Consider the following 26,286-nt stretch of genomic DNA (forward strand, 5'->3'; position numbering starts at 1 on the left):
TTAATCCGGACCTCAGGAAAGCTTTCAATGCCATATCTCGCTTTTTCATCATTTCCCAGATAGCTTTAGTGAACCACGGCAAATTTTGTTTTGTACTTTGCCTTCTTTGCCTATTTTTTGTATATTTTGTTAAAATACTATTTACAGTTAACATTAAATCATGACAACCCTCTTCACAAGATTTATTCTTGAGGATGTCTGTCCAGTTTATTTGTTTTAGATCGTTTTCAATTTGATTCAGATCTTTCTTTGAAATAAAAGTGATACATGTTTTACCTTTAATTTGAATTTCTTCTTTATACCTTGCCTTTGTCAATTTTCGAGCTAATAAGGTTAAATTATGATCAGACATACCTGTAATTAAATTATAAATTTTAGTAACTCTCTCAGGCTTATTTGTAAATATTAGGTCTATTAAAGTTTGTGAAGATTTTGTTATTCGCGTTGGTTTATCTAACATCTGTATCATTTGAAAGGATTTTGTTATTTCCTCAAGTTTATACCTGCACGATCTCTCAGACCAATTTAAGTTAAAATCACCCAAAAGAATAACTTCCTTTCCCTCACACTGTTTAAGCAGTCTACCAAGAGAAACAAAGAAATCATTAGTAGCTTTTGGGGGTCGATATATTACAATAACACAAAAAATCATTTGGGGGGACAAAGTAATAATGATACCAACACATTCCAGATTACAATCGTTAAAATCCAGTATCTGACTTTGAATATGATTTTTTACATAGATCAACACACCACCGCCTTTACCCTTCAATCTATCACGCCTGTATAAAGTATATCCCGGCACATTCACAACTGATGAAGGAATAGACGGGGTTAACCAAGTTTCTGTCAAGCAGAGATAATCGAGATTTGAATCAGTCAACAAATGCTCTATCTGCTCAGTCTTTGAGACAACGCTACGGATATTCAAATGTCCTCCGAAAATACCCTTTGGCTTAGTTTTCGGGTTCCAGAGCACGCTCGCGTGATTTACAGTCTCAAACAGTTTCATATGCTGTTGTTTTTTTGCAGCGATGATAGTTGCAGTGTTTGCTAATTTTGCGTGAGCTAAAGGCGTTAACATTGTCCCGGAGATGTTATTAGGAGTAGAATTTGTAGCATTACCTCGTCTTCCCACACAGGCCTCGTAAAAATGGGGCCGCGACATTTCCACCAAAGGAGAGGGAACAGCTGATTTTGAAGCGTCCCCTCGATTCATGTGGTCCGCAGGTCCAGGGTTTAAGTGGATATCTCCGCATAGAAGTAAAAACGAACAAAGCAGGATAGAGTATTTCCGAGTCCAACTTGTTGGCACCAATGTTTGCCTTAGGCCACGCCGCTGAAGTAGCGCACTGCCAATGCACGCTCGTCCGCCATTTAAAACATTTGCGTATAACGTGTACTGGCACCATGATACAAGTGGTTCTGGTTCAACTACATCCAAGCACACCGAAGCCTGTTTCTGGAAGGCCGAGGAGCGCTCGCATCTGCACATGGCAGACCAATTTCCCCACAGTTGAGTCAGTAGTAGAAGCAGCACATACAAGGTAGCCCAAAGATGTAACGAAGGTGCCCTTGCTTTACTGTATTTAAGACGTATATTCCAAGATGCAGAAGTTCCGTTTATAAAAAAGTCAGGCGATCTCTCATGTTGTTTTAAGAGAGATACAGACACGGATGCAGCAGCACCTGCCAAACTGCTGCCTGCCACCGCCGCCATGACACCACCGCATCACAGCCTCATACGGCTGCAGCAAATAACGTAGATATGTGTCGACTGCAGCGATGAACATATGGTAATACTATCACTAGATTAGAATATTCATATTCTGTCCTCTCTGCATACAACTATTCCCCCAAATATTTGGAGAATATTTGCCCCTTTTTTGAGTGAACACAGAAGCTCCATTCTTCGCTTACCTCTGCCCAAGACAAAAGTGACTGATTCAATGAAAAACAAGCAAACCTGGCCATTTCCCTCAAAAGCAGGGATTACCTCAGTGGTCAATACATTTTCAACATTCCAAGCTTTATATGCACTGTTGGCAACATTTAACTCTCTTTAAAATAGAAAAACATGAATTAAAATGTAAAGTTCATATTTAAGTAAAAATGATCATTTGCAGGTTGTACACAGCCCCTCTGGTCTTGTTTTCCCATCACATGAGTCTAAAATATAACAGCATCGTTTAATTCCCTCTGATCTTTGATATTTCTATCCAGTAACTGCACTGGTGCCCACGTTTTTGCACACTTTAAATCACTACAGTTTAATGGTAGGATTGGTCAATTGCCCTCTTTTTGTCGTAGTTTTATGCAAACATTGTGACTAAGTTGTCTAATATTTGAGCTACTAGCCTATTGCACTGTTTATTTGGGTATGTATATGTGGTAAACTAGACTGTAAACCATACCATCCCACCATCCAATTGTCATCACTACATTTGTATTAAAACAGAGTGATATGCTACTAATACATCTGTAAACATCGATAACACAGTTTAAGCAAGGAATGCAGAAATTTAGAGGGTAGGAATAGAAAATGAATATTATTCATCATAAATGTATACTTGTAATAAACCAAAGATATGCAAACATCTGTAAAGCTACTCCAGAAACTTTCTCCTCTCCCCACCCTCACAGAATTGCTCAAAACCTGGATCTGAGGGTCGTGGTGTTCAGCCACTATGCGAAGAAAGTTCTAAAGGCTCACAAGATAAGTCCTGATGCTTTCATACAGATGGCAATACAATTGGCCTACTATAGGTAAGAAGCTGAAAACTCATGGAGATGACTTGTCCTTGTATGCAGACTTTTTTCTCATTGCAGTCAAGCTAACTGACTACAAAGCCTTCATGTAGGGAGAAAAACATGACCACACAGTGAAGCTGTAACATCAAAAATATGTACCCATTAACACTGACAAATCTTGGCTGTTTTGTCAAAGTGGCTACATTAAGAAATTGCAGTAGTCCAGTCTAGAAATAATGTAAATACATAGTCAGTGCTCATCGTTATAAGTTGCATTGTAAACTTTAACTGAAGAAGCCCCAAATTTAAGTAAACCATCGAAAAAGAAGCCTATGAAAGAAAGTAGTTTAAAACCCATAAAAAGCCAAGGTGAAGTCTGGCCAAGATCCCCCATTCCAGTGACTTTTCTTTTATCAACAAAGTTCTTTGGAGCCCAATTCAAATCAGCATCTAACCAATCATGGATGTGATCTTTGGAAGTGGTGATCTTGATACCTCTTCAGATACCTTTAATTCTTATTTGAAGTTCATTCTTATACACTACCAGTCAAAAGTTTGGACACACCTTTTCATTTATTAGTTTTTCTTTATTTTCATGACTATTTACATTGTCCATTCTCACTGAAGGCATCAAAACTATGAATGAACACAAATGGAATTATGCAGTAAACAAAAAAGTCTGAAAAAAATCAAAACATATATTATATTTTAGATTCTTCAAAATAGCCACCTTTTGCTTTGATCCCCGCTTTGCACATCCTTGGCATTCTCTCCATGAGCTTCATGAGGTAGTCACCTGAAATGGTTTTCTAGCAGTCTTGAAAGAGTTCCCAGAGATGCTGAGAACTAGTTGGCCCTTTTGCCTTCACTGCGGTCCATCTTATCCCAAACCATCTGGATTGGGATAAGATCAGGTGACTGTGGAGGCCAGGTCAGCTGATGCAGCACTCCATCAGTCTTCTTGGTCAAATAGCCCTCACACAGCCTGGAAGTGTGTTTGGGGTCATTGTCCTGTTGAAAAATAAATCATAGTCCAACTAAACACAAACTGGATGGGATGGCATGTTGCTGTAAGACCATGCAAAGCAGTAATCAAAGCAAATGCAGGGCTTAAAGTTTTCCGGCGCCGCGCCGGATTTCCGGCGCATGGAAATGTACCATTGAAAAGATTTCATCCATCTCCGTCCAGAAGGCTCCAAGCATGTGCGTCATTGTGCATTCAGTTGCTCCGCTTTAATCAATCAAACTCCAAATCCTACATTAAAAAAATATACACCTTCTGTCCAGGCATGCGGCTTTCTGATAGAACTTTTATCCAATTACAGTTTTGTAACTGCGAGTGCGCATCGACTGCTGGGCCACGATATGCTGCCCCCTCTTGGTTCGGCATCGTCAGTGCTGCTGATAAGAAATAACAGTATCCCACAAACAAAATCCAAATTTGCAAAATTTGTTGGTGTTTTTTGTAATTATATTTAAAGGGAATTACTGGAAACACATTGATATATATTGCATATTATTTATTTTATTTCTGCTTGGACTGTATACCCATTCCACATGTGTCCCAGCCCTGTGGCTGCCTGGTCTCTCCAGAGCGCACGGAGCTCCAATCTGTGAGTGGTGCGGTGAAGAATCGAGCAGCTGATCACTGATCAATAGCGTTGGAGCTTGTGTTTCGCCCAAAGACGCAGATACTAAAGTTTGCTCCGACTTTGTGTGACAGAGGAGAGAGGATGTGTTTCTGCTGATTAACAAAGAGAGCAGCCGCTGCCGCGATTCCAGAGCTCAGTGAAGCTGACCCCCCACCCACAGAAAAAATCCAAGCAAACAGGCTGAGTGGTTAGTGCTTCGTTTGTGCTGATTTGTGCCGGTAAAATTTTCGTTTGTGCTGCTATAGTTTTTGAGATATTACAAATTTTATTTTTGGGCGATGATGTCATCATCCCCCCAGCTTGCTCCAAAATATACCAGACTTGTCTACTTTTTTAGTGCTTCGTTTGTGCTGATTTGTGCCGGTAAAATTTTCGTTTGTGCTGCTATAGTTTTTGAGATATTACAAGTTTTATTTTTGGGCGATGATGTCATCATCCCCCCAGCTTGCTCCAAAATATACCAGACTTGTCTACTTTTTTAGTGCTTCGTTTGTGCTGATTTGTGCCGGTAAAATTTTCGTTTGTGCTGCTATAGTTTTTGAGATATTACAAGTTTTATTTTTGGGCGATGATGTCATCATCCCCCCAGCTTGCTCCAAAATGAACCAGACTTGTCTACTTTTTTAGTGCTTCGTTTGTGCTGATTTGTGCCGGTAAAATTTTCGTTTGTGCTGCTATAGTTTTTGAGATATTACAAATTTTATTTTTGGGCGATGATGTCATCATCCCCCCAGTTTGCTCCAAAATATACCAGACTTGTCTACTTTTTTAGTGCTTCGTTTGTGCTGATTTGTGCCGGTAAAATTTTCGTTTGTGCTGCTATAGTTTTTCAGATATTACAAGTTTTATTTACAGACGATCACATGACCCGAATTGAAGTCTGTGGTCTGCCACGTTTATAACGTCTTAATGTATATAATGTGTATAGAACTACTGTAATAACATCTGAGGATGTTCAACCTGTTATTGCTGGAAAATGTCTCTTTGAACTGACTTTGTGCCTTTGTGTGTACATTTGTTCAATAAAATTTGGTTAAATAAACGTAGAATGTGTATTTATGTTACTAATTTACATTTTTAATGAACTGTGCTTTATATTTACTTTGCCAATCACATTTCTGTCATAAGACAATAAATGAAACCGCTTCAAAGTTTATTTAGGAGCATGAAGCATTAAAAAAAAAAACAACATTCAGCACTCCCCACTAAGAACGACACAAAATAGCAGTCTTTCACAGCCATTTCACAAGACACACACATTGGATGACCTTTTCACAATTTTACCGTTTCAGTGGTATTTTTACAACCTTCAGATAAATCTGATTTCTAGACACGGTAAGTGCACTTGTAAAATACCGAGGTTTTAGCAAAAATAATGCAGTAAAATTCCAAGTTAACATGATTTAGCTAACATGGTATCGCTAACATTTTCAAAATTAAACAGGAAACACTTCATTTGTAAATGCACAAAAGACCCAAGTAAGCATGTAGATTGCTGGAGACTGATATGCTTTGTGTCTCCAGGAAGATTATATAGGCCAGAATTAATGTTTTGATCAGTGCTAATCATCGTTTTTTTTTTTAACTAGATGCCCCGAAAGCCATCAGTAGACAGGGATTCAATTTTTGCTGTTCTCTGCACTTCAAAAGAGGCCATAGTCAACAATGGCAAAATAGCCACTCCAGCTGCCACTGTCTGGACAGAGCTGAGTCAGCAGTTAGAAGGCAAGATGTCTGCAAAGGCCCTGTACACTTTTGTGAAGCTGAACAGACATAACATCTGGTCAGTTTTGGAATTTAGTGACCAGGAAAGTGATCCAGACAGTACTGTTGACATGGAGTCAGACTCAGGTTGCATTTCTCCTGAACAAAAAGATTGTCAAGCTTTTCAGCTGGAAGTGCCTTTTGAGGAATGGATTAAATTTATTCCAGAAAAAGTGCAATACAAAGACAAGTTTTCTCCATCTCAGAAAAGGGAATACACAGTTTTGAAAACTGGCACTTGGACTCATGTCATAAATAATTTATTGTGGAAGAAGATAAAAAACTCATGCACATTTGTGTTCCAAAGAGCCAAGGTTTATCCAACTGTCACTAATACTTACATACAGATTAGAGGCTACTGTAAGGAGTGCAATGGCCATTTGGAAATGAAATGTGACAGAGAGCCAGCAATTAATAGCCCAATGATGTTTCAGTGTGACATAAAAAATACAGACATCTCGCTGCACACTGGCCGTTCCAAGCGGTTCATGTCTGGAAACCTGCGTGAGCAGATTGCGAAAGAGCTGTGTGAGGGCAGGATGGAACCAGCTGTATGGAGGTCAGCAAAGGCAGCAGATCTAATGGATGTTGGAGATCCTGAGCCAAGCCACCTACCAAATTTGGCCACCCTGCGGAAAGCCAAACAAGAGAGAAAAGATCTGGAATTAGGGGAAAAAGATCCTATTAGATCTTTGCAGTTCCTAAAATATAGTGCACCTCACAGTGGTAGCATTCGAGACATTGGACTGGATAAGTTTTTCTGTCACTACTGGAGTCAAACTCAGCTGCATGTATATAAGACGTTGTCTAAAACAACTCACCCAGCAGTGTGTTTTGATGCAACTGGCTCAGTAGTGAGAAAACTGGTGAGACCAAATGGTACATCTGGCCATATCTTCCTTTATCAAGGCATTCTGACAGCACACAACTGCTCCAGTGTCCCAGTGGTGCAAATGCTGTCAGAGAGACATGATGTTAATGCCATTGCAAATTGGTTAGCAGAATGGATTCGTGCAGGTGCAGCTGTTCCAAAGGAAGCTGTGAGTGATTTTTCTCTGGCCATTCTTGGAGCTCTGGTCAAGGCTTTCACTCCTCATCCTGATCTTAAGACCTACATTAATGAATGTTTCAATGTCTTACGTGGGAACCAGTCTGCAAAACTTCCCCCTTGTTTTGTCAGGGTTGATGTTGCACACTGCATCAAGATGATCTGCCAGTGGGATTGCCTGAAAAACAAAGCACATCGTGTCAAAGATTTCTTTGTCAGGTCTTTAGCACAGCTTCTTCAGTCGCAATCCTTGGACCATGCAAAACACATCTTACATGCTATCACTGTTGTTGCCCTCAGTGAGGCAGAGGGTGACGACAGTTCTGGAGTCCCTCTCGCATCAGAAAGGTGCAAGAAATACCTAAAAGCCCAAATTGCAGAGGACTCCATCATCACTCCAGGAGAAGAGAGAGAGGAAATGAAAACAGTGGATCCATGTGATGAGATCCAGACTGACCTACGACAGTGGGTAACAGAAATATGCGAGGAGAGCAGGTCACTTGCTGCAGCTAACGGGGATCGAGACAATATTCACTTCCTCCCTGAGATTATTCCCCACATAATACGGCTTGCAAGTTACTTACCGCTCTGGACAGGAATAATGGTCCCTCTCTTCCAAAGCACCAGCATCACAGCAAGCTCAGCCACTGCTGAAGCAGAGTTCAGAAATATAAAACATGGCCTTTTCAAACATGAAAACTTGCCAGTTCGAGTTGATCGCTTCATTGCTCGTCATTTGTCTTTCATTGAAGGAAATATGCGGATTTGCTCTGCAAAAGAAATGAAAGATGAGGCAACAGCGGCATCTGTGATAGTCACAGAAGCCAATCCAGCATCCATGACTACCCACAGTGCAGAAGGCAAGATAAAAATGGATGTTCACCCTTTTGTGGAATGTGATGCTGCCACAAACATTCCTTCAGCAGATGATGAAGCGGTCGAAAACTGGAGAGGCCAAGTGGTTCCACCCAAAAAAAGGAAGAGGACTTCCTACCTCTCTCCTTGCGCTGAGTGGCTCCACGTAGATCCATCTTTTGGGGCCAAAAGAGTGAAGGTGGGATTATTAAAAAATGGAAACCTTCATCAGCCTATTAGACTTGGCAAATCAATGATCTCTGTGTTGAACACCTGCACATTTGATGCGTTTTGTCAGGCTTTATGTTGTGCTTTCTGTGACAGCTCTGCATTTCAAAATGCTGTTAGGAGAGACAGTGACAACCCAGTCTTGCAGCTGGTGAAAGCTGTCGTCACAGATGGGTCACCAAACAGACATACTCACAGAGGGCAGAGCTGCTTAGTACAATGTTTGAAGCAGTCCAGTTGAGGTCCGGTGCCCTCCAAGTTGATGCACAGTGCAACATCTCTACTGTCATTGCAAAAACAATGAGAAATGTATCCAGTGTGTATCTCACAAAACACTGCTCTTCACAGTACTGTTACCTCAGCAAAGGAATGACAAGGGAAGTGCCACTTGTTTCTCCTGACCTTTCTGTTCTGAGGAATTCTGGTGTGGCTCAGCTTGACACTGCTGTGGAAGAAGGACTCCGGCTGCCCCAGTCTCCCTGCCTCAGGCCAATCCTGGAGCATTCTCAGTGTCCAGCAGAACTGAAAACAGCAAACAGAACCTCAGGAAAAGTGCTCTGTGCAGGGACAGTTACTCACAGCTACAGCATTGGAGAAGTAACATGGATTGACACAGACCCTGCAAACCAAACCGAATTTTGCTTGAGTGAATTTCCCTCCAGTATGGTTCTCCAAGGAAAGACATTCACTCTGAGAGCTATCATTGCATTTCAGGGAAGCTTGACCAAGGATGGTCTGGGGCACTACACTGCATACTGCAGGAGAGCTTCCTGTGTGTGGGAGAAGTATGATGACTTGACCAGTGGAGTCACAGCAGCATCTGAGAAGGAAAAGCTACAAGCACATGCTGTGCTATACACTGTAAATTGAGCATTGTTCAAAATTGGCCCTGTTTAAGCCATTAATCAAGGTGCTATTGCTGCCAGGTTGCTTTGACCCTGTTAATTGCCACTTGTGGCTATACTGTTATTCATTATGTGGTTTATTATAGTTACATGTGTTCAATATGGCTATTTTTTTGGCTATTTAAAATATTCCACATATGGAAGTTCTTATTTCTCACCTTCACTTCAACACAAGCTACCTTGTGCACTGATGTACTTTAAAATAAGTCTCTCATTCAGTTTACCTCAACGAGAGACTATATTCCGGAGAACCTGATAAGTTTTACTCAACAATCGTTAGTTTAATTTGATATCTACAGCAGTATTTATCATTTCAGAGGTTGTAATTTCCACAAATATCCGGTTAGCTTCTTGTTGTCTTTGTGATTTGGTATCTCGGAGGGTTTTGAGACTGAATGATTTAAAATGTGAGAATTGCGTTTGTTTTAGGTTGTATGTAGTTAGTGAGACTGAAAGGGATTTGTGAATATTTGTTACACTTGTTAGTGAGATAAAGGATTCTCTACTGTGATTGGAGGGATTTATTTTTATTACAGTATTTGTATATGGTTCGGTTTTTGTGTTTTTTGGTTCCATGAATGTGCCAGTGGGAAGAATGATGGACTCTCCAAGCCATCAAGGTTCTGATATTTACTTTTTTGATGGAAACTTTTTTTTTATCGGTACATTCAAATTTTCACATAAAGTTGATTTTCCAAATCAAAAGTCTTTTTTCAGTCTTTTCTTTTTCAGTCTATTATATATTGGATTTTCAAACACAGTCATCTTCTTCTGTATCCTCTTCGAAGTCATGGTTCTTTTTTTCTCAGTCAATTAACTATATTGATCATGCGCTGACCTCATGGCAGGCCGTGGAACATCAATTAACAACACGTGGCTTCTGGCTGCTTTGACGTGCTCTTGTACTTCGTCGTGGCAAAAACAACGCCAATAGAGTTTGTGTTTCTATATTTACAAAAAGCAAATGTCCACACTCATAACTAGGAATGGATATATGAAACCAATTTATTTACCGTCTGGAGTTCACCGATATCAACAAAGAGCAAGGTCTTCCCAACAGTCCACGCCACAATACACCTCCCCTATGCGTCACACCTGTGTCAATTAGTGTGGCCTTCAAATAAACGGGTATCTAGGTCACAGCACCACTCATTGGTTGCTGATTAAAATGGCTCCAACAGAATACATATAATTTAATAAAACTCCATATAGAAAAACCAGGCTCCCTAAGAAACAATATAGGCATTTATAAATCACTTAACCGGTAATGTCAGTTTTTATGCAGAAAAAAAAATTAGAGACTTACGTTTCATTCCTTCTTGTATTGGTAACATCCGACAACTTCACTTTGTCGCTGATTTAATAACAGATAAGTAGTACAACATTCTGTAGGAAGCGCAGAACGCTGCCGCTGTTGACAGCCACGGACGGTGGTGTTGATGTCTATGGCGCAGACCACAGACGTCATCAATTCGGGTCATGTGATCGTCTGTAAATAAAACTTGTAATATCTGAAAAACTATAGCAGCACAAACGAAAATTTTAACGGCACAAATCAGCACAAACGAAGCACTAAAAAAGTAGACAAGTCTGGTATATTTTGGAGCAAGCTGGGGGGATGATGACGTCATCGCCCAAAAATAAAACTTGTAATATCTGAAAAACGATAGCAGCACAAACGAAAATTTTACCGGCACAAATCAGCACAAACGAAGCACTAACCACTCAGCCTGTTTGCTTGGATTTTTTCTGTGGGGGGGTCAGCTTCACTGAGCTCTGAGCCGCGGTGTGTTGACTCGCCCCATTGGCGTAAGTGCGTCAGTGGCGATGCGCGTGCACGCCCCACAGTCCCCATGGTTTCGCCACAAAATAAAAACAAACGGGCTTAGGTATTGAATTTAAAAAAGTAACAAAACAGAAGTTGTTGATTTTGTTTGATTTCTTAATCTTTAAACATTTTCTATGTGTTTTACAACGGCAAAAGGAAAAAAGGAAACAGCTATTTAGTTTGCTGGCTTTTATTTTGAAAGGAAAAAAAATCAAACATCAAGCCATACGGATTTGTCCCATTATTCTACTCAGAACATCTGTTTAGTTAAATATGCACAAACTGAATGTAGCTTAGGTGATATTAACCTTTTTTATTTGAGGACATATAGGATGTTTGTAATAATGAGTTAAATAGCTCTCAGCAGATTTTGTGACCTTATGCATCCAATGATGTCTAGCCACAAACAAAAACTCTCCAATCTCAAGCAAATATTGTTAGTAAGAACAGAACAAACGTATGTGTAACAAAGACGAACAATTCTTGACTGTTGCACCCCTCCATTTGGAGTGGTACATTCCACCCCGTCTAAGTTGGTATGCTCCAGCCCTGGTGCAGTTGAGAAGACGGTGTTCATCTCGTTAGCTTCTCGTAGCTCTGTGTACATGCTGTTGTGTGCGTCAATTGAAAGAATGTAAGTGTGTTTAAGTAAGATATACATAGTGTGAAGGATTTCCACTGAATTATGTTTGTGCATTTCATGTTTAATCTGCGGCATCATGTTAATTGGGCATCGTTAAGTGCCGCTACGGAATGCAGTGTTACGGTCGCATGTGCGTTTAGCACCTGTTGTTCTTATAGTAGGAGTTAATGCTTATCACCATGTATGGCTGTTGTTGCTGCAGAGATATATATGTGTGTTGCATATGTGCTGTAGAGTGCTAACCTCTGCTAGTTACATATAGTTATTGGTATTTTCTGCATGAAAAGTACTGCTTTTATGTTACTTCCCCCTAAGGGAATTCTGTGAAGGGACGTATTATATGGTCTCATGGCACCATCTAGTGGTTATTTTGTAATATAGCGGTAAATCACCCTACAAAGCCAATGTGACATTTTGAATCCACAAATCGCTGTTAAATGGTAGTTAGTACATAGATATATATTCTTATATTGTGTTATAATTTCAATTTCAGACCACACACACATACGGCATTCTGTACACCTAGTTGGACTTTGTCAATAAAGTCTCTGAAGCGGAACACGTGGACAGTCTGTGATTTGATCGATCACACCAGTGGTGGTTGGTGAATTCCGAACCATAAGAATTGGAAAGGAGCCGTTGCGCTATACTTTCTTTTATGGTCCTTCGAGCCGGATCGCCATCTCGCCACTGATAAGGATGCCTGAAGTACCAGAGGACCAGCCCAGTGTGCGCGTCAGGAGGCAGCCATCCCTTCCCGCACACTTGCAAGACTACGACCTCACCGGCTTTCACAGGAGTAATCCTCTACCTGTCTCAGCTCACCCTGTTCAGTACCATGAGGAGGATAGAGGAATAGAGGAAGGAGCAACCGGAGGCGAGCGCTCGTCATCACCCGTCAGCCAGGATGATAACCCCTTGACCCAGTGGGTATTGAAGGATCAGTGGTCCTCTAAGAGAGAGTCCCGCCGGAGGACTGACCAGCAGAGACCAGGCCCAGATGGAGAAGCCCTGCTCACAGAGTTGGAGGAGGTAAAGATGCAGAATGCGACACTTCGTTATCAGAATGAGCATAATAAGCTCAAGTTGGAGCAAATCAGCCGTCAAAACTCCTCTGACACCCGCAAGCTACGTGAACAAGTAGAGCAATTAAGTGGTCTGGTCCAGCAACTGCAGGCATCAGGTGAACCAGTCAAGCCCAGGACCACCAGCCCGCTGGAGACAGAGCGTTCATCTGCTCCTTTGAGATGTGAACCCATCCCGGTGAAAGCACATCTCTCCCCACCACTCAAGGTGCAACCCACCTCCTATGTTAACCAGAGGATGGCTCCAATCACTAGACCATTCCGAGAGTCGTCCGATCCCAGTTCCTCTGAGAGTGAGGAGCATCACTACAGGTCACATCGAGGCCCTGCATCCAGGAGACAAGACACTCGCCATTACCGTCACTCCCGTCGCCATACCCCAAGTCCAGTGGGAGGACAGGAGCGGTTCTATAGGGGCCCAACGCCCACAATTCCTGACATGAGCAGCCCAAATCCACGGGACTTTAATCGTCTGAGGATTGCCCTTGATAACCTTCTCCCCAGTGATGCTTCAGAAAGATTTAGGTATCAAATACTCGTTGATCACCTTAAGACCGAAGAGGCGCTTCTCATTGCGGACTCATATAGTAACTCTACACATCCTTTTACTGACACCATGGCAGCTCTGAACCTGCAATATGGACAGCCCCACCAGTTAGCCCTCCAACGGATAGCTGAACTCATGGATGGACCGAATATCACTCATGGTGACACCAAAGCATTCAGGATGTTTGCCCTACGTGTGCGTTCCTTGGTGAGCATGTTGGAGCAACTGGGAAGAAAAGGCAATGTCGAGTTAGAGTGTGGCTCACATGTGTCTCGGCTGTTAAGTAAACTCCCCCATGAGCTTCGCTCTAGTTTCCGCCGCTTCATTCACCCCCTCACCGTGCCCATACCAACTCTCCTTGACTTTGCTGGTTGGCTAGAGTACGAGCTCCAGATACAGGAAGACAACACCCAGTTCAGCATCAGCACAAGGAGAGAGAAGGAAGTCAAGAGCAAAGGTCAGAAGAAAGCCTTTAAAGCTTCCACAGGACCGTCAACTGTTTTTATGAGCACAGCACCCGCTCCCCAGAAGGAGACAACTCCGCCACCTCCAGCTGACCTCAACAAGAAGTACTGCCCATACTGTGACAACAGTAAGCACTCACTGAATAACTGTGCTAATTTCAAGATGCTCAGCTCGATTCAGAAGCAGAGTTGGATTAAAGATAACCACCGCTGCTGGCGTTGTGGCCGAGGCCATCGAGCTGCTGAATGTAACCTGAAGATGCGCTGCAAGAGCTGTAGTAGCCGTCACCTTCTTGCTCTGCATGATATCAATGCATGGGCTGGTGGCGGTAGAGAGCAGGTTGGAGCGAAATCAGACACCACAGAAACCCCCATTACCAGCACTACAGAGGAGGTCCTATACATCGACCGACCTTTAGAAGGGCGAAAGGTGCTGCTCAAAGTCAGTAGAGTTGTGCTGAGCAATGGAAGCAGAACCATGGATGCCTACGCCATACTAGACGATGGTTCGGAGCGCACAATTCTCCTCCAAGCAGCAGCTCAGCAGCTTGGCCTGAAAGGGGAACCCGAAGATCTCCCCTTGAGAACTGTTAGACAAGAAATGCAAATCCTACATGGTGCTATGGTTTCCTTCACCATCTCGTCTGCTGCTGAACCACATCGGGTTTACGCCATCAAACACGCCTTCACCTCAAAACGCTTGGGTTTAGCTGAACACACCCATCCAGTTGAGGCGCTGCAGAAGAAATATAAACATCTGAAAGATCTACCCCTGCAACCGCTGCATCTTGTCCGCCCCGTCCTACTCATCGGCTCAGATCACCCCCACCTGATCACACCGGTAGAGCCGGTACGCCTGGGACCCCCTGGAGGCCCTGCTGCAGTAAAGACTCGTCTTGGATGGACTCTCCAAGGCCCAGCACAGGGTCTGCGGCGTTGTCAGGCAGAACAGCAGATCTTATTCACATCCATCCAGTCACAGCCCTCAGAACTCTACAGCCATGTGGAAAAGCTGTGGCAAATGGACACTCTGCCCTGGCGCAATGAGAAGATTAGCACCAGCTCACGTCAAGATCAAGAGGCTCTTGCCCTGCTGGAGAGTAGAACAATCAGAGTGGATGTAGAGGGCATCCACAGATACGCTACCCCCCTCCTACGTGTGCAGAACATGCCCCCACTCAAAGCTCCCAAGGAAGCAGCTCTCCCTCAGCTCCGTGCGACAGAGAAAAGGCTGTCTCGAGACCCAGAGAAAGCAGCTGCTTACATGGCCGAAATTCAGAAGCTGGCAACAGCAGGCTACATTGTGAAGTTGAAACCAGGTGAAGAAGACACTCCTACAAGCTGGTACATCCCCCACCATATGGTGACGCACAATGAGAAGAACAGAGTGGTCTTCAACTGTTCATTTGAATATAAAGGTGAGAGCCTGAACCGACGCCTGCTCCCTGGTCCAACACTGGGTCCCTCTCTACTGGCTGTGCTTTTGAGATTCAGGGAGCATGCAGTGGCTATCAGCAGCGACATTCGCAGCATGTTCCATCAGGTCAGACTGCTTCCTGATGACCAGCCCCTCCTCAGATTCTTGTGGAGAGATCTGAAACGCGAGGAACCGCCCGACATTTATGAATGGAGAGTGCTACCGTTTGGCACCACCAGTTCTCCCTGCTGTGCCACATTCGCTCTTCAAAAACATGCAATTGAACATACTAGTGAGGGAGAAGACGTCAGAGAAGCAGTGCTGAAGTCATTCTACGTGGACAACTGTCTACACAGTCTCTCATCTGAAGAGGAGGCTAAAGCCCTAGTGGATCATCTGCAGCACACACTGGCCAGCGGGGGCTTTGAACTGAGACAGTGGACGAGTAATAAACCATCTGTTATCTCCCACCTGCCCCCTGATATTAGATCCACCAGCGCAGAGTTGTGGATAATCCAAGGTCAACCAGATGCTTCTGAATGAGCCCTTGGACTTCTCTGGCATTGTCCTTCAGACCCACTGTCTTACAAGCACCAGTCCGTTGAGCACACAGTGGTCACCCTCCGCACCATTTACCAGGTGCTTGCTAGCCAATATGATCCCCTTGGATTTATTGTGCCGTATACCACCAGAGCCAAGGTTGTTGTTCAGAGACTGTGGGACCAAAAGAGAGACTGGGATGATCCATCCCTACCTGAAGACCTCCTTCACGCTTGGCAGGAGTGGGAGGGTGAGCTCCCTGATCTGAAGAACATCATCCTACCAAGGTGCTACACCAGCGAACATCTGGATTCAGAGACCAGTCAGAGAGAAATACACGTCTTCTGTGATGCTTCAGATCGGGCCTATGGCTCTGTCGCATACCTGCGAACTGAGAGTGCTGAAGGTGAAGTGGAGACTGCCTTTCTCACCGCCAGATCTCGCGTAGCTCCGAAGAAACAACAATCAATTCCACGCCTGGAGCTATGTGCAGCCCTAACCGGAGCACAGCTGACGAAAGTGTTAAAAGAAGAGCTCACTCTGCCCATTCGGCAGATCACCTTATGGACTGATTCAACCACTGTACTTACCTGGTTGCAGTCTGATTCTTGTAGATTTAAAGTGTTCGTAGGAACACGTGTTGCAGAAATTCAGGAACTGACTGCTGGAGACTCATGGAGGTATGTAGACTCTGCAAATAATGCTGCAGACGACATCACTCGAGGCAAGCACCTTCAAGAGCTCACAGCCACGAGTCGCTGGTTCCAAGGTCCAGCCTTTCTACGAAAGACCTCCGATCAGTGGCCACAATTGCAACAGGTGCCAGCCGTCACTGCAGAGTGTGGGGAACTGAAGAAAGCGACTTTCTGCGGCCTATCTGTCACACCTCCCCTCACCGCTATTCCCGACATCACCCAGTCTAAGACCTGGAATGAACTGGTTGCAGCCACTGCCCAGTCCCTGCAGGGGGCGGCCCACGCCCAACTCACTGCTGATGACTACAGACAGGCAGAGAACATCCTACTTCAGCGAGTGCAGCAGGACTGTTTCCCCCATGATTATGACCAGATGCGGGCAGAGAAATCCCTCTCCAGCAGTAGTCGCCTTATAACTCTGGCTCCACAATTCGACAAGACTGCACAGCTCATCAGAGTTGGTGGTCGGCTACGGCACACACCAGACATCGATGTAGAGACCCTCCACCCGATTGTCCTCGACCCCAAGCACAAAATCACGCAGCTTCTCATCCAGCATTATGATGACCAGCTACACCATCCAGGTAGTGAACGAGTGTTTGCTGAAGTGAGGAGGAAATACTGGATCTTAAGAGGAAGAGAGGCCATACGGTGTCATCAGCATCACTGTGCTGAATGCAGGAAGTGGCGTGGGAAGCCACACATCCCCCGCATGGCAGATCTTCCCCCCGCGAGGCTACGTCTCCATAAGCCGGCCTTTTATTCAACAGGGGTCGATTGTTTCGGTCCCTACACCATAAAGATCGGCAGAAGAACAGAAAAGAGATGGGGCATAATATTTAAATGCTTGACCACAAGGGCAGTGCATTTAGATCTCCTCACCAGTATTGACACAGACTCCTTCCTGATGGCTCTGAGGAGGTTTGTGGCCCGCCGAGGCAAGCCCTTGGAGATACACTCTGATCAGGGCACTAACTTCAAGGGTGGAGAGCGGGAACTGAGAGAGGCCTTCTCGTCACTTCAGCCAGAGCTGCAGACCCACCTGGCTTCCCAACAGATCAAGTTCACCTTTAACCCACCGAGTGCCCCTCACTTTGGGGGCTGTTGGGAGAGAGAGATACGATCTCTCAAACAAGCCCTTCAGGTTATTCTTGGCAATCAGTCCGTCACTGAGGAGGTCCTGCAGACTGTGCTTGTGGAAATTGAGGGCATCCTTAATTCCAAACCTTTAGGCTACACCTCATCTGATGTGGCTGACCCTGACCCTGTGACCCCCAACATCCTGTTGATGGGGCGGCCCGACTCGTCACTACCACAGGTTGTGTACCCAGAGTCCGAGCTTCTTAGTAGACGAAGATGGCGCCAGAGCCAACTTCTAGCAGACCACTTTTGGAGTCGTTTCATCCGATTCTATTTGCCTGATCTTCAGACGAGGCAGAAGTGGTATTCAGACCCTGCAAACCTTCAAGCTGGAGACACGGTAATGATAGTTGACCCCCAGCTTCCTCGAGCGTCATGGCCCGTGGGACAGATCACGCAGACCCTTCCAGCTCCTGATGGACGTGTCCGAACTGTGACAGTTGAAGTGGGAGATCGCTCCTACACTCGGCCAGTGTCCCGCATCATCAGCCTTCCTAAGCTGGCGGACTGCTAAGGACTGAAGGCTGACTATGGCCATTGCTGTTGTGCAGATTTCCTAAGGAAATCTGGGGGCGGCTGTAACAAAGACGAACAATTCTTGACTGTTGCACCCCTCCATTTGGAGTGGTACATTCCACCCCGTCTAAGTTGGTATGCTCCAGCCCTGGTGCAGTTGAGAAGACGGTGTTCATCTCGTTAGCTTCTCGTAGCTCTGTGTACATGCTGTTGTGTGCGTCAATTGAAAGAATGTAAGTGTGTTTAAGTAAGATATACATAGTGTGAAGGATTTCCACTTAATTATGTTTGTGCATTTCATGTTTAATCTGCGGCATCATGTTAATTGGGCATCGTTAAGTGCCGCTACGGAATGCAGTGTTACGGTCGCATGTGCGTTTAGCACCTGTTGTTCTTATAGTAGGAGTTAATGCTTATCACCATGTATGGCTGTTGTTGCTGCAGAGATATATATGTGTGTTGCATATGTGCTGTAGAGCAGTGGTTCCCAAAGTGGGGGTCCCGACCCCCCGGGGGGTCGCGGTACCCCTCCGTGGGGGTCGCGAGATGATTTCCAGAACAGCAAAAGAAAAAAAAAGAAAAAAATTTTTCGAGAGGGCCTTTACATTTTTATTTTATATATTTTTTGTTGCTGAAATATCTGTTTAAAATAGTTAAATAACTATATGAAAAAAAAGTTTTTTTTTTGTTATTATTATTTTAACATTACGTCAATTACAAATGAAGTTTACGTCTATGACGCAGCATACGTGCCCTTCGTTTTAATCTTAATGCTAGAGCTAGCTTTCTGAAGTTGCGATTAAGACCTTTATCAAAATGAAACGGTGGCTAATATCCACAACTCAAAAACAGAGTGAAGTTGAAAAGCCAGATTTGCAAGCGGCAAGGCCTGATGACAGAGCAGGAAGCACCGTGGGAACACCAGAGAAGTCTGCGGAGGACTGCGACACAGAACCGCCAGAGCATCGCCCGGCAGCGGCTAAGGTGGGAGCCCGCCAAGCCCACAAATCGGACACTTCTTCATCCAAATCAAGAAAATACAGGGATGAATTTATTAAGTATGGATTCGTGTGTCACGTTGTAAATGGTATACAACACCCACAGTGTGTAGTGTGCTCGGAGGTCCTTGCTCACGAGAGCCTTAAACCGGTGAAAATGTTGAGACACCTGACGACTAAACATCCTTCACTTGTGTCAAAACCAGCAGAGTTTTTTCGCCGAAAGGAGGGAGAACTAAGAGGGCAAAAGAGGGTCCTAACTAAACAAACTACAATCCCTGCCAAAGCTCAGAGGGCTTCATATGAAGTGGCATATTTAATTGCTCAAGCAAAAAAGCCTCACACAATTGGAGAAAGTTTGATCAAACCCGCCGCGGTGGCGATGAGTCGAGTCATGCACGGGGATAAAGCCGCCGCTGAGCTGACACAAGTCCCGCTGTCAGATGGGACAGTATCCCGCCGCATCAGTGAGATGGCACAGGACATCAAGACTCAGCTCATTGATGCAGTGAAAGAAGGAAAGTATACTTTACAACTGGACGAGTCAACTGACGTTTCGCATTGTGCCCAGCTTCTTGTTTTTGTGAGATACGTTTTTAAAGAGAAGCTTAATGAAGAAATGCTCTTTTGCACGCCGCTGGAAGGAGCGTGTACAGGCGAGGACATTTTTTAACAAACTGGACAGCAAGCTAAAAGAAGAAGGTATGTCCTGGAGTGAGTGCTTATCAGTGTGCACAGATGGAGCAGGGGCAATGCTGGGGAAAAAGAAGGGGTTGAGAGCACGAGTCCAGCAAGTTGCCCCTCACGTCTGCTTTACCCACTGCATTATACACAGAGAAGCCCTTGCATGTAAATCACTGAGTGCAGAGTTAAAGCACGTCCTTGACACAGCAGTGAAAATCGTGAATTATATAAAATCACGTCCGCTTAACACCAGACTGTTTGCAACCCTCTGTAACGAAATGGGAGCGGAGCACCAAGGCCTCCTGTTGCACACAGAGGTGAGATGGCTTTCCCGGGGAAATGTACTGAGCCGCTTGTGTGAGCTGAGGGAAGAGGTGCGCATCTTCCTCGCCGACCAAAGATCACCTCTCGCAGAACACCTCTCTGATCCTGACTGGGTAGCAAGGCTGGTGTATTTATCATCTGTTTTTGGCAAACTGAATGGGTTGAATATGTCACTGCAAGGTGAAAACACAAGCATTTTGACCCTCAATGACAAAGTGCAAGCATTTGTGCGTAAACTGGAGCGCTGGAGAGAGCGCGCTGAAGCTGGACATATGGACATGTTTACTGAGCTGGATGATTTTATTGAAGAAAATGCTTTGAGTGTGAACATTGTAAGGGCGTCTGTAGCGGATCACCTTCAGTCTCTTGTGGATCATTTTAAAAAGTATTTCCCAGAAGAAACTGCTCCTGAAAGGCATGATTGGATCCGATCCCCGTTCACTGCAAAAACAAATCATTTGACATCTGACTTTGAGGATGCGCTGATTGAACTTTCATCTGACCGAACCCTGAGAGCGCTTTTTGATGCCAAGAGCCTGGATGAGTTTTGGATTTCGGTGAGGAAGGAGTACCCGCAGCTGTCTGCAGCAGCATTGAACACACTGATGCCATTTGGCTCTACGTACTTATGCGAAAAAACTTTCTCTGCACTGACTTACATCAAGAACAAGCACAGATCTCGACTTAATGTGGAGGACGATCTCCGAATTGCCGTCTCCAAAATCAAACCGAGACTGGATCTTCTTTGCTCAGTGCATATTGCCCACCCATCGCATTAGGTGAGTTCTTCAAACACGCAGTAATTGTTGTGCAGCACTGCTCATAACTTTGAATAATCCGTCGCACTGCTGTGCTGTTTTAGACTGACAAATGTTTACCCGTAACACTGCTAATCCACATTTAACAGTTTCTTTTTTACTTTTGGACATGTGGGGGAAAGGGGGGGTCGCGGGTCTCCTATGATCCTATTTTGGGGGTCGCGGCCTGAAAAGATTGGGAACCCCTGCTGTAGAGTGCTAACCTCTGCTAGTTACATATAGTTATTGGTATTTTCTGCATGAAAAGTACTGCTTTTATGTTACTTCCCCCTAAGGGAATTCTGTGAAGGGACGTATTATATGGTCTCATGGCACCATCTAGTGGTTATTTTGTAATATAGCGGTAAATCACCCTACAAAGCCAATGTGACATTTTGAATCCACAAATCGCTGTTAAATGGTAGTTAGTACATAGATATATATTCTTATATTGTGTTATAATTTCAATTTCAGACCACACACACATACGGCATTCTGTCCACCTAGTTGGACTTTGTCAATAAAGTCTCTGAAGCGGAACACGTGGACAGTCTGTGATTTGATCGATCACACCAGTGGTGGTTGGTGAATTCCGAACCATAAGAATTGGAAAGGAGCCGTTGCGCTATACTTTCTTTTAGTATGGGTTGTGTGAAATGAATAATGGATAGTTAAATAAGAATGTTCTTAGGCTGCTTTCACCGTTTTTTCTTCCCAAAATATAGATAAAAAAATAGAAACATTTAAATTGAAAGCCAACTGAACAAATTATACAGTGAATACATTTTTTCCCTTATCAAAAACAAACAAAATGTGTGTCAGTTCAAACTGAAAATCAAATGATTGAAACTAAAGTCACAGATTATTGAGGTGTATCAAATGAGCAGTTACTAACATGGATGTGTGGTTATGTGCTACAGAGGGCTTCTTAATCACATCTGTGTGAGAAATGGGCTGACTCCAGAGGAAAAGGCCAGAGTAGAAGTTCTTCAGCATGAGCAGTCCATTGCCACCAGGACCCAGATAAACCAGATCAGGAAGGCCCGAATTTCTTTGCTAGTTAGAGTTTGAGAGAGTCGGCATCATGATCAACTTATTCAGAGGAATCTTATATTGTGAGGCAATAACTAAAATTGCATTAAAGAGTTAATACTAGTACTTTTATTACCTGATTAAATACAAAGTTGGTAAAGCAAGTGACATATGACAGTTTATTCTCTTGTAGTGTTCCAGAGAATATTAAACAAGTTAATTCTGTTGTCTGTGTTTTGCAGTTTATTTCAACAAACAACATTTTGAACATGTTAAAAAGAAAATGTTCAGAAAATTCACAAACAAAGCAAAAAAGAAAAAAGAAATGACTTTTTCAAACAGTACTCTCCAAGCACTTAATATTCTCTTGAGACTGACACTTGAGATAATGTTGTAAGTAAAAATTGTGCCTTATGAAGGAAAGCAGCAGAGTTTTGTAGCAGTTTTGTTGTGGTTGGTGTTTTGAGTTCTTGTTAAATCTACTGAAGAGATAAAAATTATTAAAAGTTATTAATAATACATGTACTTGATTTTCATGATTTTTCCCCTTTACACTAAAATAAATCTTTGCAATTATAGTGATGTGGTATTGAAACATCAACACAAAAAAAATCTGACTTGGGGCACTTTCTAAAATGTCTTAAGTTTTGGCCGAGTAAGGTTTTACATTTGAGCAACAATAAAATAGTGGGATCATAATGGGCATTATTTCCACCAGATGACCTCATATTTGCTCTGAATTAATAGAATCTCATATATATTGTGTTTTAGTGCGTTTTAAAACACATTTAAATACGTTTATTGACACTATAAATTGGATCTTAGAAGTTCAGGCTCAGGATTTTTTCTCACTTTAAGCCCTGCAAATGGTAACTACTTTGAAGAATGTAAATTAGAAAAACATGTTTTGACTTATTTCACATTTTTTTGTTCACTGCATAATTCCATAAATTTTCATTCATAATTTCGATGCCTTCAGTGAGAATCTACAATGAAAATAGTCATGAAAATAAAGAAAAAACATTAAATGAGAAGGTGTGTCACCACTTTGACTGGTAGTGTGCATTAAACCCATTTGTTAAATATCTACTATAACAGATCTCATGTTCGACTGAACAGGTGATTAAAATGATTTCAAACATAATATCTTTACCTCATATGGTTCCTGAGATCGTAAAAAAAATAAACATGCAAAAAAAGGTGGAATTTCAGGATACATGAAAAAAAACTTGTTAATATAACTAAGAATAAAAGCACATCCATTCAACAATAACACAATCTATGCTTAGGATAAAGGTATCTCTGTCTTGGCCCTTTGTAGCTGTGACAGAGAGATGAGGGCTGTTTGTGTCTCATGTTTCCATCCTCTTCAAATGTGAGATGCTCTTCTTCAGTAGTGACCATGCTGACCTGGTATTGTAGATTTAGTGTAGATGTTGGATCATAACTTCAGTGACACTGGATTTCCTTTATTTTAGGATTCAAAACTGTTTAGTTCATTCTTGTATAGAAAGGTCAGGTAGTCACAGTAAAGTACAATCTCCTCTTCTCCAGAGGTGTGCTTAGCTTCCGGATTGACACTTTGTGATCAAATTTTTTGATTGTACAGTCAATCAAAAAGTGTCTCTCCTGTGGAGTGGAGTCTCCTGCCAAATTTAAAGCTGTGAGAAAGGTCTCTAGATTTTCAGTGTGTGTTGCTTTGGAATGTGTCTGGCAATAAACTTTTTTCCTGCTCCTCAGTACACTATGCTAGTACTCATATTTCCCACATATTAGCTTCTCTTCATTAGCTTTGATATAGAATTTAATATCCTTGTTGTTGTCCTTGTTCAAAAGTGGGACCTAATGGTACAATGCAAAAACAAACTGGCAAAAACAAAACAAACCTTCACCCCCGTCAACCTTCTGTTTAAATTCCCAGCAGAGACGCCAGTAACGCATATCTCCATTGTCCACTCCAATATGTTGCAGAAGAGCTATCCAAATCAGGCATCTGAACCACCTCAACTGGCTCCTTTTAAGGCAAAGGAGCAACAATTCCACAGCAAGCTCCCACCACGTGTCGAGTTCCTCACTCTGTCTCAACGGTCATGCCTAGTCGAACTATGGAGGAAATTCATTTCAGTCTTTTGTTCACACCATTTCACTGTTCCATCACCATCTAGAGCTCATGACCATAGGTTTGGGTTGGAATGTAGATTGAAGTGTAATTCGTAAACTTTGTTTTTCGGCTCAGATGCCACCTCATGACGACGTTTCAATACATCTACTGATGCTACACCAGCTGCCTGCCCATCTCATGCTCCATTCTTTCATCACTCATGAACAAAATTCCAAGCAACACTCAACTCTTCAATCATGCTCCTTCTGCCGGTTTTGGGGGTTTCAACTTCAAGCCACACCATCAATTTAAGTGCGTGTCTTGTCTTGACCTTTTTCCATCTCTGAGGACCACCTGGTGTATTCACTCAAGTGAAACCAAACCAATGAAGTGAGCAGTCCATGCTCATCATGAACTTCAAACTAGATTCACACCTAAGCCCTCGCAAAACTCTAGCACACCATATACAAGTCAGCAAAATGTCAGGATGCTTTGTCTTCTGACCCTCAGTTTGCCAAAGAGACCAGTGAAGTCATAATCTGATCCTGATTCCTCTTCCACTTTGAGCAAGTCCTGACTGCATCCAGAATCCTTGCATGATCTCTGGCCACTCCTTCCATATTGACGCAGCTTCCAGACAAGGGGTTCTGGGCCACATAATGAAGACCATGGGCCTCACTTCTCATCTGCTCAGACCCCTGAGACCTACTCTGTATGTAACACTCACTATTCATTTCTTTCTTATGGGAGGCTTTTGGGGGTCCACTGGCCCAGGAACAGCTACTTATCTCTGACGAAGCTTCCCCCCCACACTGCATCAGCTCATCTCAGTCATCACCAACATAGCCATCCTTTGTATCCAATAAACAGATACAATCCAATAAACAAGAAGCCGTCTGACTGGAGAGAACGCTGAACATCTGCTTTTAGCTCCACAGTCTGCTGCTGCTCAGTAGGGACGACTCATTGATTTGAGACTCACATTTCTGTGCACATTTTATTTACCTTTGTTTAATTTACTTTATAAACTTCAGGAAGCTCTTTATTGATTTCAATGTTCAGCTGAGACTCCAGCAGGAGGCGCCGTTCCTTCAGTCCACCAAGCATCAGAAATCTGTAAAAAACTGATTATTTATCAGAACTAAACGCTGCAGATTAGTTTTGTGTTTAGTTTTCAGACTGATTCAGCTTTTACATTCATATTTCTGTAGTTCTGCAGCTTCTTTTGTCCTGTTTTTACAGAGAAAGTCTAAAATATGTGGAAGAATTTAGATTTCCTGTTGGATAAAAAGAGAGATTTAATAATAATGTAGGTTTGTCCTCATTGCTTCAAGACTAAAGTGCATAAAAGAAACTAGAATGTCTGAATAGAAAGAATATTCAGATTAAAACACGTCGTGTTAACTGGATGTTTGTGTGATTTCTGTTTGCTTTGTGAAGGTTTTAAAACTCTGTGAGCTAAATAATCATCAGATGTTTTTACAGGAAAAGATTTTAAATGTCTGTTTGTTCTAAAAAGAAAAAAAGGGAACAAATGAATACAATAACAATATTAGATTATGAAACAGAGTTTGCACAGTTGTTTGCACACAAAAACCTGATTTTCTCTGGACAATAATGTGTGAAAGTCTGTCAGCAGTTTGTAGATTCACTGCTTCCTCTCTCATTTCACACTTTGTGCAGCTCAAATGCTTTTAGTTCAAGTGAGCGTCAGAGGAACACCACATCCTGATTTTCACTCTCAACATTTGACTGGAAAAAGACGCAAACACCACATTTGGCTCCTGGAATAATCACAACTTCATCTTTGAAGAGGAAGAAGATTAGATTTAATCCATGAATGTGAAAACATGTTTGTGAGGGACAGAGTCATGGAGAGACTCAACTATCTGTTCAACACTGTTTCTCTGACAGGAGGAGACTCTGGAGACTGAACTCAGCACAGAAACACTGAGGAACCAGGATAGAACCTGGAGAACCCAAATCCAGGATAGAGAGGTTGAGTGAATGTGGTGTTGAAGGTGTGGAGGAGGATCAGAGAGTCAGAGGAGACTCTGTAGAAGGACAGAGTTCCAGCAGGAACGTCCACATAAACTGAAACTCTGTGAGAGACTGAGGAGGAACTGATGGATGTTTTACTGTTATTATGAATGACAGAGTAACCATGACGATCAGAGCAGATCAGACTCCAGGACTGATCATTAAATCCAAACACACAGTCATTACTGACTCCTTTCCTTCTGATTCCTCTGTAACTCACTGATATATTAAC

General features: G+C 43.0%; 1 protein-coding gene and 1 long non-coding RNA gene across 19 annotated transcripts in view; both read right to left on the minus strand.

Moving 5' to 3' along the window:
- Window positions 1-26,286, minus strand: part of LOC127533521 (NACHT, LRR and PYD domains-containing protein 12-like) — a 175,940-nt gene that overhangs the window by 54,987 nt on the left and 94,667 nt on the right. For 6 of the 11 annotated variants that reach the window (XM_051946714.1, XM_051946712.1, XM_051946713.1 and 3 more), the window contains one exon: window positions 22,020-26,286. The exons of 2 other annotated variants lie outside the window; for them this stretch is intronic. In XM_051946714.1, the coding sequence (XP_051802674.1) occupies window positions 25,951-26,286 (336 nt within the window). In that variant the 3' untranslated portion in view covers window positions 22,020-25,950. Of the gene's footprint in view, window positions 1-22,019 lie in introns of those variants that run through there. 3 more of the 11 variants (XM_051946722.1, XM_051946715.1, XM_051946718.1) reach the window with 1 other exon arrangement.
- LOC127533539 (uncharacterized) lies at window positions 5,540-11,055 on the minus strand. Of its 8 annotated transcripts, none has more exons than XR_007941265.1 (8): window positions 10,926-11,055; window positions 10,510-10,646; window positions 8,099-8,820; window positions 7,800-7,985; window positions 7,491-7,672; window positions 7,308-7,393; window positions 6,989-7,123; window positions 5,540-6,796 (listed from the first exon to the last, which is right to left on the minus strand). It is a non-coding gene; the product is annotated as an uncharacterized LOC127533539 (long non-coding RNA). The 8 variants fall into 8 exon arrangements; XR_007941270.1 differs by having other exon boundaries at window positions 8,099-8,581; window positions 8,701-8,820; window positions 10,510-11,055; XR_007941264.1 differs by having other exon boundaries at window positions 10,510-10,692; window positions 10,926-10,940.

Source organism: Acanthochromis polyacanthus, chromosome 4, assembly GCF_021347895.1.
Source record: "Acanthochromis polyacanthus isolate Apoly-LR-REF ecotype Palm Island chromosome 4, KAUST_Apoly_ChrSc, whole genome shotgun sequence".
Lineage (NCBI taxonomy): Eukaryota > Metazoa > Chordata > Actinopteri > Pomacentridae > Acanthochromis > Acanthochromis polyacanthus.